The following is a 15,014-nucleotide window of genomic DNA, read 5'->3' on the forward strand; positions in this document are numbered from 1 at the left end:
ATGACATCATCTGACCTGAGGTCTGTGGGTGGCGCGCAGTATTACCGTGTGGGATTTCAGACTTGGATTTCTTTGGTTATCAGTTCCATTTTGCTGAATGCCGACCAAGACACAAACCCATGTTACACATACAGTATGAAGCAAACTTAATTATAATGAACACAGAACACACACTGTGGTTCTGGATGTAAATTTAACCCAAACCATTGAATTATATAATCAGATCAGTGATATATGTTTATGTTATTTAAAGTATCTGTCCCTGAAATAGTCAAATATCACTTTAAAACAATTTGGCAGCCAGATGTGTGATATAGCCAAAGTAAGCAAAATGCTAAACAGTGTTTGAGGTCAGAAAGTTTGTTTGACCTTTGACCTGAAACACCGTATTTTTACACATAGGATGACATCAGGCTCTGAGCAAGCAACTCCCAGACTGGCTGTTAAAAGCCATGCTGGGGTGAAGATGCCAGATGGTAATGGCTGGTATAGCCCCTGAGTTATGGAGGTAGTTGTAATCTCAGTGGCATTGTCTGCTCCAGGGCACCAGCCTTCCTGGCTGCCGTCATGCACTTTCTAGTGTGACTGTGCACTCTTCCCAGGCACGTATGTTTGCTGTAAAACATCCCTTATCTTCATTGAAAACAAAACACAGTGATTCACATCCACACTGGGAGAGGAGCTCAAAACACAAAGTGACATCATCACAACTTCCTGTTTCTTCTTGTTGTCATGGCTCCTAGAATTTGCATACTTTAGATGATTGGTGGATGATGAGTCAGAGGGGTTTGGTCCTATTTTGTTCCTCAACCACAACAAAACCATATCCCTGTGTTCATCCACAGCCCGGCTGGAGCACCGGAAAACCTGACCAAACATGGCAGAGATATTACTCCATGGTTTACCTCATGTTAATGACCAGAGCTGATCCTTGTCTTTTATCTTGCAAGTGGGATTTCATGGTATCATAAGTTATTTTAACAAATTACAAAACTGTGGGCATTTTTTTGTGCTGAGCTAGCATCAATGAAGACTATTAAAATAAGACAGAATACTATCTGTTTATAGTGTGAAGTTGTTCCTCTGTGAAATCTGTGTCAGGATAGTGTGTGACTCTTTGCCCTGGTAATCACATATGACATCATAGTACTACACAATAGCTGCCAGTGTGCAGTAACTGTGGAGGATGGTAACTAAACTCCACTATCACAGCCATCACAGTGTTTTATCAACTTCATATCAATCATCAGGTCTTTGATGATGGACTCATTAGTATAGATAATAACTACTTAGCCTATTTAAAACAACAGTGTTTATGTTTGCAGTTTTTAATATCCTGAGGTTTTTTGTTTTGCTTATAGGTTGATGAAGATGGTCATAATTTGGAAGGTACTGTATATAATAATAATAAACATAATAATAATATGTAGTTATTGCTCTAATTACTATTATTATTGTTGTTGTTATTATGATGATGATTATTATTATAGCCTAGTAGTAGTAGTAGCCTTTGTGAGTATCGACATTGACACTGATATCAGACAAACGGCTGTTTGCTTAGAATTGTTTTCGAGATCCCATTTACGACAGCCCATTTACCTCTTTTCTCTCCACCATGTGTGTGTTTATAGTTCCTAACAAAATTATTTTCAGACAAAAAGTCCACTATATCATACGCTTCGGAAACTATTGCTCATTTTAACGCTCAAACTCGATCCATACACAGGAACGTCCCGTTTCAGACACCATAATGGGGGAGAATGAAAAAAAAAACCCGGGTCCCATCCGCCCACCCGGTCTGCCCCGTGTCCCGTCACGTTGCTTTTAGTGTGTCTGACTTGGTTAGACAGTCCGGTCCAGGTCCACCGCCGCCTCCACCACGCTGATGTCCCTGTCCCGTTCCCCTACCGGCCGGTGCCGTAACCCCGCCCCCCCCAGTCCCTCTCTCCGGACGGGACCGCAATGATTTAGAAGTTCAGGAATCCCACGTGACGTCACCGGGAGGATGATGTAATGCTTCTGTAAATAGATCGTATTGTAATCTCGCTCCAGTCCAACGTGGTTCCTCTGTGGAGCGCCGCTCGTCCCTCTCTGCTTGTAGGTAAGCCATTCACTTTCATTCACCAAACTTTAAAACTCCGCGGCGGCCGCTCTCCTCACGCTCACCGCAGTTTGCCGAGACTGCCTCTTGCCTGTTTATTCATTTTTTTTTTTATTTCATTTTTTTATATGTGCTGGAAAGTTAACGCGGAACTTTTAATGCTAAAGGTGTCCCGGTGAGCAGCAGGCGGACTCTGGGCGAACGTGTCTATTTGGGGGGTGTGACAGCACTCTGTGTACAGCTGTGCGGGGCTTGTTTATGAGCTGAACAGGTTGCTTTACGGAGCGGTAGGAAAGGAAACACACCGGCTCATGTTCTTGAGACGCACACAGGCTGACCGCCGGAGGATATGTTGGTTTTAGAACCGCTGCTTAATTTGACCTGAATGAGCAGCAGTGCTGTTGTCACGATTCATCCAGAAATGGGAAGTTTGAGTAATAGTAAGTAACAGAAGTTTGGATAGATGACTCTAAAGTGTGTGTGTGTGATTTCATTCATTGTGCTGTGATGAATGTTGAAGGAGGCGGGAAAAGACTTTTTTTTTAACAACAGACAATAATCCGTCTTAAATTTGCATAAAATCTGGTCTGTTGTTGGAGTTTGAATTAAGGATGACATCATCGTGCGTTGATGTAACCACTCTGACAGAAGGTTTTGCTGGAAAAGTGCTGAGTCTGCTAATCCTGTACAAGTGGAGAGGAAGAAAGAGATAAAAGTGTGAAAGGCAAAATGCTGGTCTTATTTATCCATTGTTATCATCTACTTATCTTGAAAATATTAGATTATATACCAACACTGCAATAAAGGCTATGAGCTGTAAACTGTAGCAAATAGTTTTGTAAATAGTTGTGGAACACTCATTCATTTTAATGCAAATTATAAAATTTCCTTTTCATCTGTTTATATGTCAGGATTTGTGGCATTGTGGACTTCTTCACACATTTTATTTTGTAGCACACACACACATTTACAGTATGAAGTCACTTCTACTTGCCAGGGGTTGGAAAATAGGGGCTGAGGCAGGTTTAAACCTGTCAGGAGTGTATAGGCCTAAAGTGCAGCCCTCCCTCCCTCCCTCTGTCATTCCTTCTCTCTTCCATTCATTGTGTCCTCCTCCCTCTCTCTCTCTCTCTCTCTCACTGGTACTTGCCCTTTCCATTCCCCTCTCCATCACCCCCCAGCCTCACACACATGTACACACACTCTTTCCATTTCTTATGGAAGCATGTACTTTTGCCCCCTCTCGCTCTGTCTCATAACATCAGTACCCACTTTCCTCTCAATTGTGTACCTGTGTGAATACGTTTCTCAGTTACCACCAGCTCCACACAGGCCATCAATTCTTGATCACTTCCTTACTGAAAAATATAAGGATCACAAAGTTGACCTGTTGACCCTGTAGTGTGAGACTTGCTTGGTGACACACAGCTTTTCCTGAGGTCAGGGAGTTGAAGGCTTTCTTCTTTTTGCTCTCAGAGGAAAATGAAGGGCCATCAGTAGTAACACTTCAAATAAATCATAATTATCCCCCATCAGTGGGGCTTAATATCTTCACAGTGGAGTTGACTGGGTCAAGCCTGGGTTAGCAGCACTCCTACAAGCTGGTTTATTGTTGTGCTCTATTGAACATTTGTGTGGATATTTTTATCCTGTGATGACTTGATGTAAGGCATGGTGAGCGTTCGTCCTTTCATCACACTTGTATTATTAACTGATGTCCTGATGAAAGCCAGATTGTAGGCTAAAACAATTGCACTGCAATTAGCACTTCACTACACAATAACACTGAAAAATAAAGATGCTGTGAGACTTTGATGCTCTTACATTTTATTAGCAGTGTGTAATGAAAGGCTGGGGAAAAAAACATGGCAACAGATTGTATGTATTATAGTACTTGTCCTAATAAAAATGAATACCTAGAGTGTATAGCAATGCTCTCACAACACAAGTTGTGTTGCACTCCCGCTGGCACCAAGGGGATCATTTTCCTCAAGATAATGTTGTGTCTCAGGATGAAGCATCCATCATCTGTGGCAAATATCTCATTACACACAGCTCCCACAATAAAGACATGATAATAGGCGTGTAGTGTGTGACTTATCAGAGGGCATTTTCTTTTTGTGTAAATACAAAACAGATCTGCAGCCTGCTGAGCGAACTCATATGAACCTCAGTGAAATGGTTCCTCCAGTATGATGAGGCTGGGAGTTAATGTGTTGTTTCTCACCTTCTCTGTTTTGTTTAGGCTTGTGTATGACATGAATGACAAACAGGGCAGGCCTTATGTGTGCGGCGCCCCAGGCTGCTCTCAGGTCAGTTGAATCCTGTTTTTTTTTTTTTAAAAAAAATCATTTAATTAAAATGCAGAAAAATGTTTTAAAAATGTGGAAACTTAAAAGTCATGAATGACATTTGTAATATTTATGAGAAATCTTTATGTCCTAAAAAAAATAAACATTGTGAGTGATGAGGCATCAGCTGATTGAACTCAGCTGTTCATCCCATGTGTCATACAGCTGCACACACCTCTTCATATCTTTCTCATTATGTCGGTGTGTTGCAGCGCTTCCAGTCAGAGGAGCATCTGATCATCCACAGCCACAAGCATGAAATGACGCTCAAGTTCCCCTCCATAAAGACGGATACAGTGTTTACAGGTGAGACCACCACCACACCAAAATCTACTTTTTTACCACCCAATAGGAATTTCCTCCCCTCACCCATCCCCTATAACCAGATTGTTCAAACTACTTGGACATGTTATATGTCACTCAGTGGAGCTGTTGTCTGGCTGCACGTGTGTGTGGTGACCCTCTTTCTGGATCAGAGCTTGATGAAAAAATGATGATGATATGTTATACAGTATGAAATCAGATAACTTCGATACAGGTTTCCTTCCCTCAGACGGTCTCTGTGCTGTGAAACAGAGCTGCTCACGTTGCGGCATGTACAGTATACTCCATCAGATTAGACCAAATGCACAGATAACAGCATCACTTTGATTTAAAAAAAAAACACGTAGAGGAGGTGCACAGGGCTCACCGCAAACCATCCTGAATATGTTACTCTATATTTGGACATCGAGCAAAAGCAAAGGGGAGAAAAGGAGACAATCAGGGAAGATTAGTTGGATGTAAGCACGTACTTTGGACACAAAGCCACAGTTAATGTTTGACACAGTATGCTGATTAATTTAGCAAATATTTACCAAATTAGGATCATCATGTAAATACATCAGAGCAGTGTCTCATCTGAACATCATTGTATTAGCAATTATGTGGATAAAACAATGACCGAAACAAAGCTAAAATCCAAAGTGCTGTTTTTAAAATGGCTTTTTTTGTCTAAACAATTCAAAACTCAAACATATTGAATTTAGTATTGCAAAAGACAGAGAAACATAATAAATATTTACATTTAGCTTAACATTTTTGGCTTAAAAAATAAAATTCATCATTTTAACTAATAAAATTCTTTATCTCCCTCTTTTAAGGTATGATTTTAATTATAAATGGATGAAGTGGTTGCCCTGTTTAAACCACACCTGCTAAACCAAAACTTGTTTAATATTCATATCATGTATTAAGTAGTTCTTCACATGCATTTGGCAGTACACAGTTAAGAAAAAAAATTGCCTTTAAAGTTCAAACCTTGCATGTAACTTATAGCTTACATTGCTTTGTTTCTGATGCTGATAAGGCAATGAGATATTTTACAGCAAAACAAATGAACCTATAACCAGTAACATACTAGCATACTAACCCAGCAGTACTTCAGAACATCAAGGCTAATGATCAGGTACTTTACAAGCCAAGCATGTCTGCATTAACTGCAGAATCTCACAGTCAAAGCAATGTCATATTGTCACATTGTCTGTAACCATGGAAACAGCTGTCTGTCTGGACCTAAACATCAGCATGAGATCTAACCTCTGCAGACTCTCCCTCTGTGCTGCAGCCTGTCACGCCTCCTGCAGGAAATCTCATGTCAAAACAAAGAGCCCAGCTGACCTTTGACCCCGGCATGTTTAGGCGGCTCAGAGAGACAGACTGATGTTATCAGAGAAAGAGAGAGAGAAGCATGGCCCAAGAGGAGGCTTGTTTCTCCTCACAGTATCACAACCTGGGGGACAGTTGGTCCAGAAAGCAAATAAGCTCAAACAATATGGACTGCTGTGGTAAAAGGGGGCAGCAATACATGATTGTCTGGTAATATATTTTTTTAATTGTGTGTATCCTATCTTTAATTTGTATGTTGTGGTTCAGACCAGACTCCAACGCCAACAAGATTTTTGGAAAACTGTGAAGAGGTCGGTCTGTTCAAAGAGATAGAGGAAGAGTTTCTTCAAGCACAAGAAGAGGAAAACAACAAACAGGTAGAATATGTAGAAAATAAGCATCATTTCCAGATTTGTAAAAGGTTAAAACAAGAAAAGACTTTACCTGTGAGGTCTGTCGGGTTTGTATTTTGAGTGGCACTTGTTTGTGAGGGAGATAAAGCAGTCAGACCCAATTAGACAACTGCAGATATCTGACCTGCTGCAGGAAAGACACACCGGCCGATCACATTCTACCCTGTAAATTAAACAGCTAGTCATCACACACACATGCACTGCATGCATACTCACACACACATACACATCACTGCCATAATTTCAGATTGTAAAACACACACTTGTGCATACGTCTGACTGGAATCAGATACCATCCATCCTGTATAATATGGTCCCAGCTGTTTTTTTTGGTTCCCCCCTACAGACACATTGTCATAATGGGCCATCCTGTATGAACCAGCAGCAGCTCAAACCACAGCTTCAGCTCCAGCACCCACCCCAGCCTCAGAACCCACATCCCCAGCCTCCGCTGCATCATCCCCAGACCCATGCTCTGCATCATCCCCAAACCCACACCTCCATGATGGCACCCAGCTGCAGCCTGGCTGCCCAACAATCTCTGTCCTCCTCTCAGTCTGGATCAGTCATCACCCAGGCTCCATCCACCCTAACACACTGTGGGTGAGTATGGCTTTGAGTGTGCACGCACCTACTACCACACATCACTTTCTCTCTCATTTTTCCTCTGTCTTCCTCTCTTTCACACCATCTTGCCTGTCCTGTTTTGAGTGTATTATAACTCATTCTGTCAGGCACAGGCTGGCATTTCCCCCCTGCATAATTCATCACTACATTAATGAACTGAGAGAAGGGGGAGGGAAAAACATCAATTTACTGAGAGAACAAAGTAATAGGCAAGGAGACAGAGAACCGCTGCATAACACCCACTCAGTCCCACTGACTACCCTCCCTACCACCCAAATACTGCCTGTGTTATGTCTGCAAAGACTCAGAAGCAGACTGGAGTCTCTCAGCGCCTGGGCAGCTTCCTTGGCTCCCTGGTTATCACCCAATACAACAGACAGATTAGAGGAGTTCCTGTCTTTCATCTGACCAGCAGCTGCTCCCACTCTTCCTGACAGGTCAGATATGGATTTGTGAAACTTAGACATGACTACATCTGATTATTTACTGTGGTGTTAATGAAACGTTTAACAGTTTCATTAATATCATTTTGTATGACAAGAAAAATAGTCGTTACATTTTAGTCATTAAATTAGCCATTAATATTGAAACAAATTTCACAGAAGCCATTCTCTCTCTCTCTCTCTCTCTCTCTCTCTCTCTATATATATATATATATATATATATATATATATATATATATATATATATATATATATATATATATACTGATTTTATAATATTTATACATTACACAGTTTCAAATTTCACAATTTTGTCAGATTATTTTCAAATTGAAATCTTGGATCATTCTTTCATGCTTTCGGTTTTGATTTAACAGGACGTTTTTGTAGACGGTGTCATATTTACATGCCATTAGTTTGACACATCCACCTCTAAATAATATTAAACTGTGTTTAATTATAATGTGTTTACCTAATATTAAACACACTATCAGAGTTTAGTGGACAAGGAATTCACAGAAAATATTTTTGCAGAATGAATGTGTGAAAATTGTTAGCAACATGCATACAGCTTAGCTAACCTGACCCTGCCTCTCTAATATTTTTGATGTCTTATAAAACAACACTTCTTTTCACACTTAAAGCTTAGGAAGGACTTTTAAAATTTGGGGTTTATATATAGGCTATTTGTAAGGGGCTTTTTTCAGTTTGCGTATAAAAAGAGATAGGAAAAGTGGTAAAATAGAAGGGACATTCTGCTATTGTGATATGCGCCTGAATTATGAGACTGCCATTGTGTAAACTTTTCTCTTTTCCCTATTGTCAGTCATGCAAAAAAACCCTCCTTTTCTCTTATCAAGTGGGCTTTAGATGCTTTCAGCTTGCAACACATACTCTAGATAAACAAAGCCTGTGTCACATCTCTGCAGTTGATTAGATGAGTCAAGGTACCAGAAGTAAGTCAGTGACATAATAAGCTCCAAACATCTGTCCAGGCCCAGACAGGAACATGACAGGACAGTGGAGAGAGCAAGCTGACAGTCGATTATGGTACAATAAATCAGTGCCAGCTGAATCCAGACAGTATGTTAGTCAGTGAAACCCGCTAAGTGTTGCTAAATGAACCATGGATCGGGTGTCTGACTGTTTCCCCTAGTGTTTACCGCCAGTATCCATAGCGACCTGGTTTCTGAGTGTCTGGCTGTTGGCCCGGTAAAACTGTTGTGGTTACGTTAAGAAATGCTGTTTTGGTTTGTCTGTACTGTGTTGTACGCTAAACCAGTCGCATACCCCAGATTCAAGGATGATATCATTACCGATGACCTCAGTGCAGCGACGGAGGCCCACGCTGTTTGATTGGCTGAGAGCCAGGTCGGTTAGGTCAGCACATGGCACCCCAGGTCTCGGTATCCCCTGCTGTGCTCCCTGAGCTTCTCTCCTCCCTCTCAAGCTGTCTCTCTTTTGTCCAATGTTTTCTTTCTTTTTTTACTTCATCATTCTTTCCATTGTTGTTGCTTCACCTCAAACGTCCGTTAACACCACTTTACAATAACCTTTCAATTCTTTTTATCATTCACTGGATGCCTTTGTTTTTATGTCTTGTTTCTCTTCAACAACACACTTTCTCTCGGACTTTTAGCAGCTTTGTAACTAGTCTCAGTTTTATATGCCAATGTTTTGACTCATCCACCTCTGAGAGTTCTCCTCCCACCCAAAACAACGAGGCCGTATGAGGGTTAGATAGCAGAGTTTCTAGCATTTAAAAAGTTCACAAGCAAAATCACAAATATTCAACACTGTAATTCAAAGAAGAATTATTGTATCCATGGATTTTTCACAGTGACATCAACAGCAATCTAATCAAATCTTGCTTATTCTATGGTGATAAGATACATTTAGCGACAACTAAAAAAAACATACAAGTGTTGCTTGTTTGCCTTTAAAATAATAAACTAATTCGGTCAGCATTAGAAGTTATTAACCACTCTTCACTCTGTCTCACTTCCATCTACCGTTAAGACCTGGCTATAAATGTTTCAACTTGCACCGCTCTCTGAACCTGGATTAGTGAAACTTTAGCTGTGGATAGCTGCCTAGCCTGACCTGTCCCTCTCTCTTTCTCTCGCTTTCACACAGGCCAGCTCCTGGGCCGCTGTCCTGCCTCCACCACATGAACAACAGACACAGACAACCTCTGCCAGCCTCTTTACCTGGCACTCTGCCAGACCCTGCCATGCAAGGGGCATCTGCTCAGCATATGACTGTAAGTATGGGAGACTGTGTTTGTCCTGCTCAGGCTCACACACATTCAGACACGCTATGCATTATGATTTATGGATGCAGGTATAATGGCCAAAGTGGTCAAGATCCTCGAATATTCATGGTTGACAGGAAAATTCACTTCGCTCTTGTGGATAAATGAATCACACCTGTCAAACTCCAGATGGATGTGACCTTGTGGGGAACTCTTTATACTTTTGTCACAACTGAGAGGTTATTTTTGTGTCATTTCTTTCTCTTCTGTAGATAGAGAAGCAGATGTCTTGTGTAATGGGTTTACCAGCTCCTGTACACAACCCCTCCTGTTCTTCACCTCAGGTACTGACCAGCCAGTATGTCCTTTTTGGTTCTGTGGATCAGGAATACTTGAAGTCAGTCTGTCGATTTGTACTTATCACCTTGTTTACACTGGGGCCATAATGTTCATGGACAAGAACTTGTCTTCACTTAGAACATGCAACTATCCACGGTGGTTAGCTTCTTCTTTTTCCTGGAGCATCAATGAGTTTTTATGTTAGAACACTGAATGAATGAGATGAGCAAAGATAGTTTATATTTTGATTTGTATTCATTAACTAACCAATTTGACCTCCAACTAAAAAAGAAAATTTCCTAAAATGTTGAATTATCCCTTTAAAGTTGCATGTTGCTGTTGTCATCTTAACTTATATTTATATATATTTTTTTTAATGGTTTTCCCAAAGCAGTGCTTTGTAAATCAGGACAATGATCCTAAACAATATTTGAGCAACACATCCTTGATCATACAGAAGACATTAAATTGTGTATAATGTATATATTTTTTTAAAAAAAGATGGCTGAAATCTGATATGTTACTAAAACACACGCTGCCTTTTTGCCTTTGGTTTATTCTATTCTAATCAGGATAGACAGGAAACAGAGTGTAACTCTACACTGGGATACACACAGGTCTGGACCACAGGAAGTCACAATCTACATGCCCTGCCTTTCTTGGGTGTTTTATTTACCTTGTGTCAACATGCTCTCCATCTATTGCCTTGTAAATTTTACATGTTCTCTTTCTAGGTTTATGTACTGTAGTATGAATTGTTAAAGATTTGTGTGCTATCAAAGGCAGCTCTGAAGGGAAAACTGTGAAATTGCATGGTTCCATTCACACACTCGCCCTCTCTCTCAGACACACTGAAACACACACACATAAGTTATGACTTCTTGTAGCAGGCCTTGTATATAGAGTGGCAAATGAAAAGTGGTTTCAGATTGCAGGGCCATTCAGGTCGCAGGTTCAAATCTGAACCTCTCATCTTCTTTCACTGTCACAGTGCACGCACAATTGTACTCACTGACATAATGCACTCTCTTTTCCTTTATGTTAACCTTCACAGCTAAAAAAACTAGCCTGAGCCTAACTCTAAAACCAGCTCCTAATCCTCAAACAAGCCTTTGAAAGTGTGTCAGCCATGTGATAACTGATCATATATCACCAATGAAATTGGTCCTCAGAAATACAGACAGACACAGACTTATATCTCCTGATCTGTTAAATTGTAATTTAGCCTTTCTGAGGTGTGAAGTTAAACTCTGCTTCTTTAAAATTGTGGAGGGTGTATTCACATGCCTCTGTTGTACAGTAACGACATGCTCAGCTCAAGTGGAAAAGTAAACATTTGACAAGTGGATCACTGTTTCACATACAGTTTTGTGTCTTCATTCACTGATCCCTCTAGACAGAAATATCAACGTGGTGTGTCATCCAGGCCAAGGAGACCCATGATGTAACCAGCAGCCCCAGTGTCAGGGTGTTTCTATGTAGTAAACAGTACTGAAATACTTGTGTCCCGTCCTGTTCAGTGTGTGTGTGTGTGCGGCTGTGCATGTGTATGACTGGCAGCCTGGCTGGCTGGTAAAGCTGGCACAGACAGCTCGGTGACCTCATCCTTGGCTCTCACTAAATGCACTCCTTTTTTTCCTCCACTGAATGGTGAAGAGAGAGAGAGAGAAATCTGCTTCTTAAAGAAATATTGCATAACAGGGTTCAGATAGCAATATTGCCAGGGAGGTGTATATGTGTATCTGTGTGTATGGGGGGGGGTGATGTCATGTTCCAAACATGACCTCTCCCTCTCTCACTTTCCTCTGCTGAGTGTACGAGAAAGGTGAGATGAGGTTTAATTTAGCTCATACAGTCTGTTTAGTCAGATGATACGCGGGAATGATAAAGTGTGAAGGTATCAAGCTGCAGACGGCAGCATTTATTGGAACACATTATCCCTCTCATCAACAGTTGTCTTCGAGGTTGTAGATGGTTAGCAGATAAAGATGAACTGAAATGGGGGATTCTGGCTGAGAGTAGGTGTAGGTGTAGTTTTTATTTTACGACATTTTGATACTGCAGTTTTACAGTATTCGTACTTGAGACTGTTATGTTCAAAATGGCGTAATCTGGTGGCCATTATCTCTGTAGTTTTCATGACATTTTTAATGGTTGATAGCTTTGTGGCTGTCAGGATCTTGTACTAGTGTTCCCAGACATACAGTGGGCTCCTAAAAAAATAATTAAGTTCTTTGTATTTATTGAACATAAGAACAAAAAAGGTCACTTTTCTTTATCATCATCTATCTCCGCTCAGAGATCCAAACAGACGATGGGCCACCATTACCAACAGCACCACCCAGGAATGGTCACGGTCAACAACCCTGTGACATCCATGGGTCACATGATGGAGATGATGTCACAGCGCCACCCTGTACCTTCACTACAGCAACAGCAACAACAACAACACCACCACCACCGTCATCCACAGCTTCCAGCTCCACCTCTCCCCTTCCAACAGCGATGCCATGCTCCGCTTCCACTGCACCTGGGAAGCACCCACCAGCTTCACCAGTCAGGGAATGTACCACATGCTCACCAATCACCGCCTTCACATTTGCACCAAGGTTCACCGCCTGCACCTCCACTGTCTGCTCCAGCACAGGTATGAATTTGAATTATATTCAACAACTGGCTGCATGTTAAGAAACATCGAGCATTACTTAAAAATACTTTTTTTGTTTGTAGTTATCACCAGTTGCACAACAAATGCAGCCATCACAGCCGAGCAACTCTCAGCATGGATTGCAGGCTGGTGGTAGCTGCAGTGGTGGAGGAGGTGGCCACCGCCGTAGAAGGACAACAGAGCAGGACCCAGACGAGCGAAGGCAGAAGTTTCTGGAGCGGAACCGAGCTGCAGCCACACGCTGCCGACAGAAGAGGAAACTGTGGGTAGCGTCGCTGGAGAAGAAAGCTGAGGAGCTGACGCACACAAACCTACAGCTACAGGTGGATGATGCTCTCCACACACAAAAGTGCACACACACCAATACAACCTACGCCTTAAAAGATACTTAGCAATTTTTCTGTGTATTCCCAGAACGAGGTGACGTCACTGAGGTCGGAGGTGGGTCAACTAAAGCAGATTCTGCTCACCCACAAGGACTGTCCTGTCACCGCTCGACAGAGAGAGACACAGGGGTACCCCAGTGAGTAAAACCACCCCTACCCTGCACCCAGGTCTAGAACTCACCAGCTTTTCAAGGTGTCTGACACCAATCATCTCCATTCACCACTGAGGGTATAATTTAGACACATTGTACCTTACACGTGCACATAAGGGAATGTCCAAAGGTAAAGCTCCCCAATACACATAAGCAAGTGTATCTTACAGAGCACAACAAAACAGCACTTAAAATGAAGACCCCATAGTGTCCAAATGTGAGCTATGCACTTTTATTTCTAAGGAAAACCAATCAGGGGACAGCACTGCACTCTTCAATCAAAGGATTATATTACCTTATCCTTAATGAATTAGACCTTGATAGTATTTATAATACTCTGAAATGCTATGCTACTGCTAGCATTGGCTCAACTCCCTATGCTAGCAGGAAACAAGATGTCCATCTTGCACTCCAGGTCAGCTAAAGTTAATGCAACTGAAACTGACCTGTAATGAAAATATTTTTTAAAACAAAAAAAATCTGCACCCTGTGGCTTAAACAAAAACAGATAATGTCTTTGAAGAGCTTCAGAGAACAAAGAGGTATGCAATTGTTAGATTCATATATTTCTATTGTTGTCTTTTTACCTGTATGTACAGTATTCCAACTGGTAAAATAAAAGAGATATTTTCATTTAATCTGAAATGGGTTTTTATTTATCTGGTAAAAATGCTCACAAAACCTCAATCCAAGGACGGACAAACCGCACCTTATACATGACCTTGACAGCTGTCTCTGTGTCCAGCTGCAGGGGTTAGCCCAGGAGGAAGTCCCATCCCTGTAGGTCCTGGGTCTCATCTGCAAGCCATCCAACACAACAGCATCTCCACCTCCTCGACAGCTGGAGGCGACACAGGGCATGACCCTCAGGCAGGACACTAGTCTTCAGCATGTAGAGAGAAATACTGAACTGGATAGGCCAATTTGTAAAACCACATGAGGTATTATCAGATTTTCTGGGTGAAGAGATGACCAGAAAAAACACATATTTAGAGAGAATTTTCCATATCAGGTGCAAAACTGACTTGTTATTCTGCAAGCCTTGTTAAAAAAAGGCTGGTGTTAACATGGCAACTGGATCCTGTGTTTATTCAGAAAATGTTTCTGTTTACATCAGTCTAAGCTTGGCCTGCTACACACTGGCTATGCACACATACAATTATAACACATCTAGCATCCTTTGCTTTTATATCTTGCACTAATTTTGAAAAACAAAAACCTATATATAGTTTATATTTTTAACAGAGCAGCTATTAGTGCACACGTTATGCAAGGTGAAGCAGCTTGTTATATGTAACGCAACTATTTTTTGTACAGATAAAACAAAAATGTTTATTTTGAAATTTAAAATGTCATAACCTTGTATATAAAAGTCAATCAAACCCATGGTTATGTTTGAAAGCCATTTAAAGTATAATTGTACATATTGTAAGGCACTTTTTTTGTAATACATCTGCCCAGAGTCACTACATAACTCTAAACTGCACTTCATGTATCATCCCCTGTCAGTTTTAATTTAATTCATAGTTACATTTTTTTTGTACTGTAAAGATGTTGACAATCGCTGTAAATCTAATGCTAAAATAAAAACATTTATTCTGGTATCTTTTTTCATTTCTATATTTTTTAATAG

At 41.0% G+C, this 15,014-nt stretch overlaps 1 protein-coding gene across 3 annotated transcripts; it reads left to right on the forward strand.

The window, feature by feature from the left end:
- Window positions 1-1,966: 1,966 nt before the first annotated feature.
- On the forward strand, window positions 1,967-14,886 carry LOC114450655 (cyclic AMP-responsive element-binding protein 5-like). 3 transcript variants are annotated; one of them, XM_028428911.1, is made up of 11 exons: window positions 1,967-2,101; window positions 4,347-4,413; window positions 4,665-4,758; window positions 6,367-6,476; window positions 6,859-7,115; window positions 9,719-9,845; window positions 10,109-10,180; window positions 12,475-12,822; window positions 12,906-13,166; window positions 13,258-13,366; window positions 14,127-14,885. In XM_028428911.1, exons 2-11 carry the CDS (start codon window positions 4,360-4,362, stop codon window positions 14,261-14,263), a joined length of 1,569 nt encoding a protein of 522 aa, XP_028284712.1. In that variant the 5' UTR covers window positions 1,967-2,101; window positions 4,347-4,359; the 3' UTR covers window positions 14,264-14,885. The 3 variants fall into 3 exon arrangements, with proteins under 3 accessions (XP_028284712.1, XP_028284730.1, XP_028284722.1); XM_028428929.1 differs by having other exon boundaries at window positions 2,036-2,097; window positions 14,127-14,886; XM_028428921.1 differs by lacking the exon at window positions 1,967-2,101 and adding an exon at window positions 2,127-2,541.
- Window positions 14,887-15,014: the final 128 nt, after the last annotated feature.

The sequence above is a fragment of the Parambassis ranga genome, chromosome 2 (genome assembly GCF_900634625.1).
Source record: "Parambassis ranga chromosome 2, fParRan2.1, whole genome shotgun sequence".
Taxonomy (NCBI): domain Eukaryota; kingdom Metazoa; phylum Chordata; class Actinopteri; family Ambassidae; genus Parambassis; species Parambassis ranga.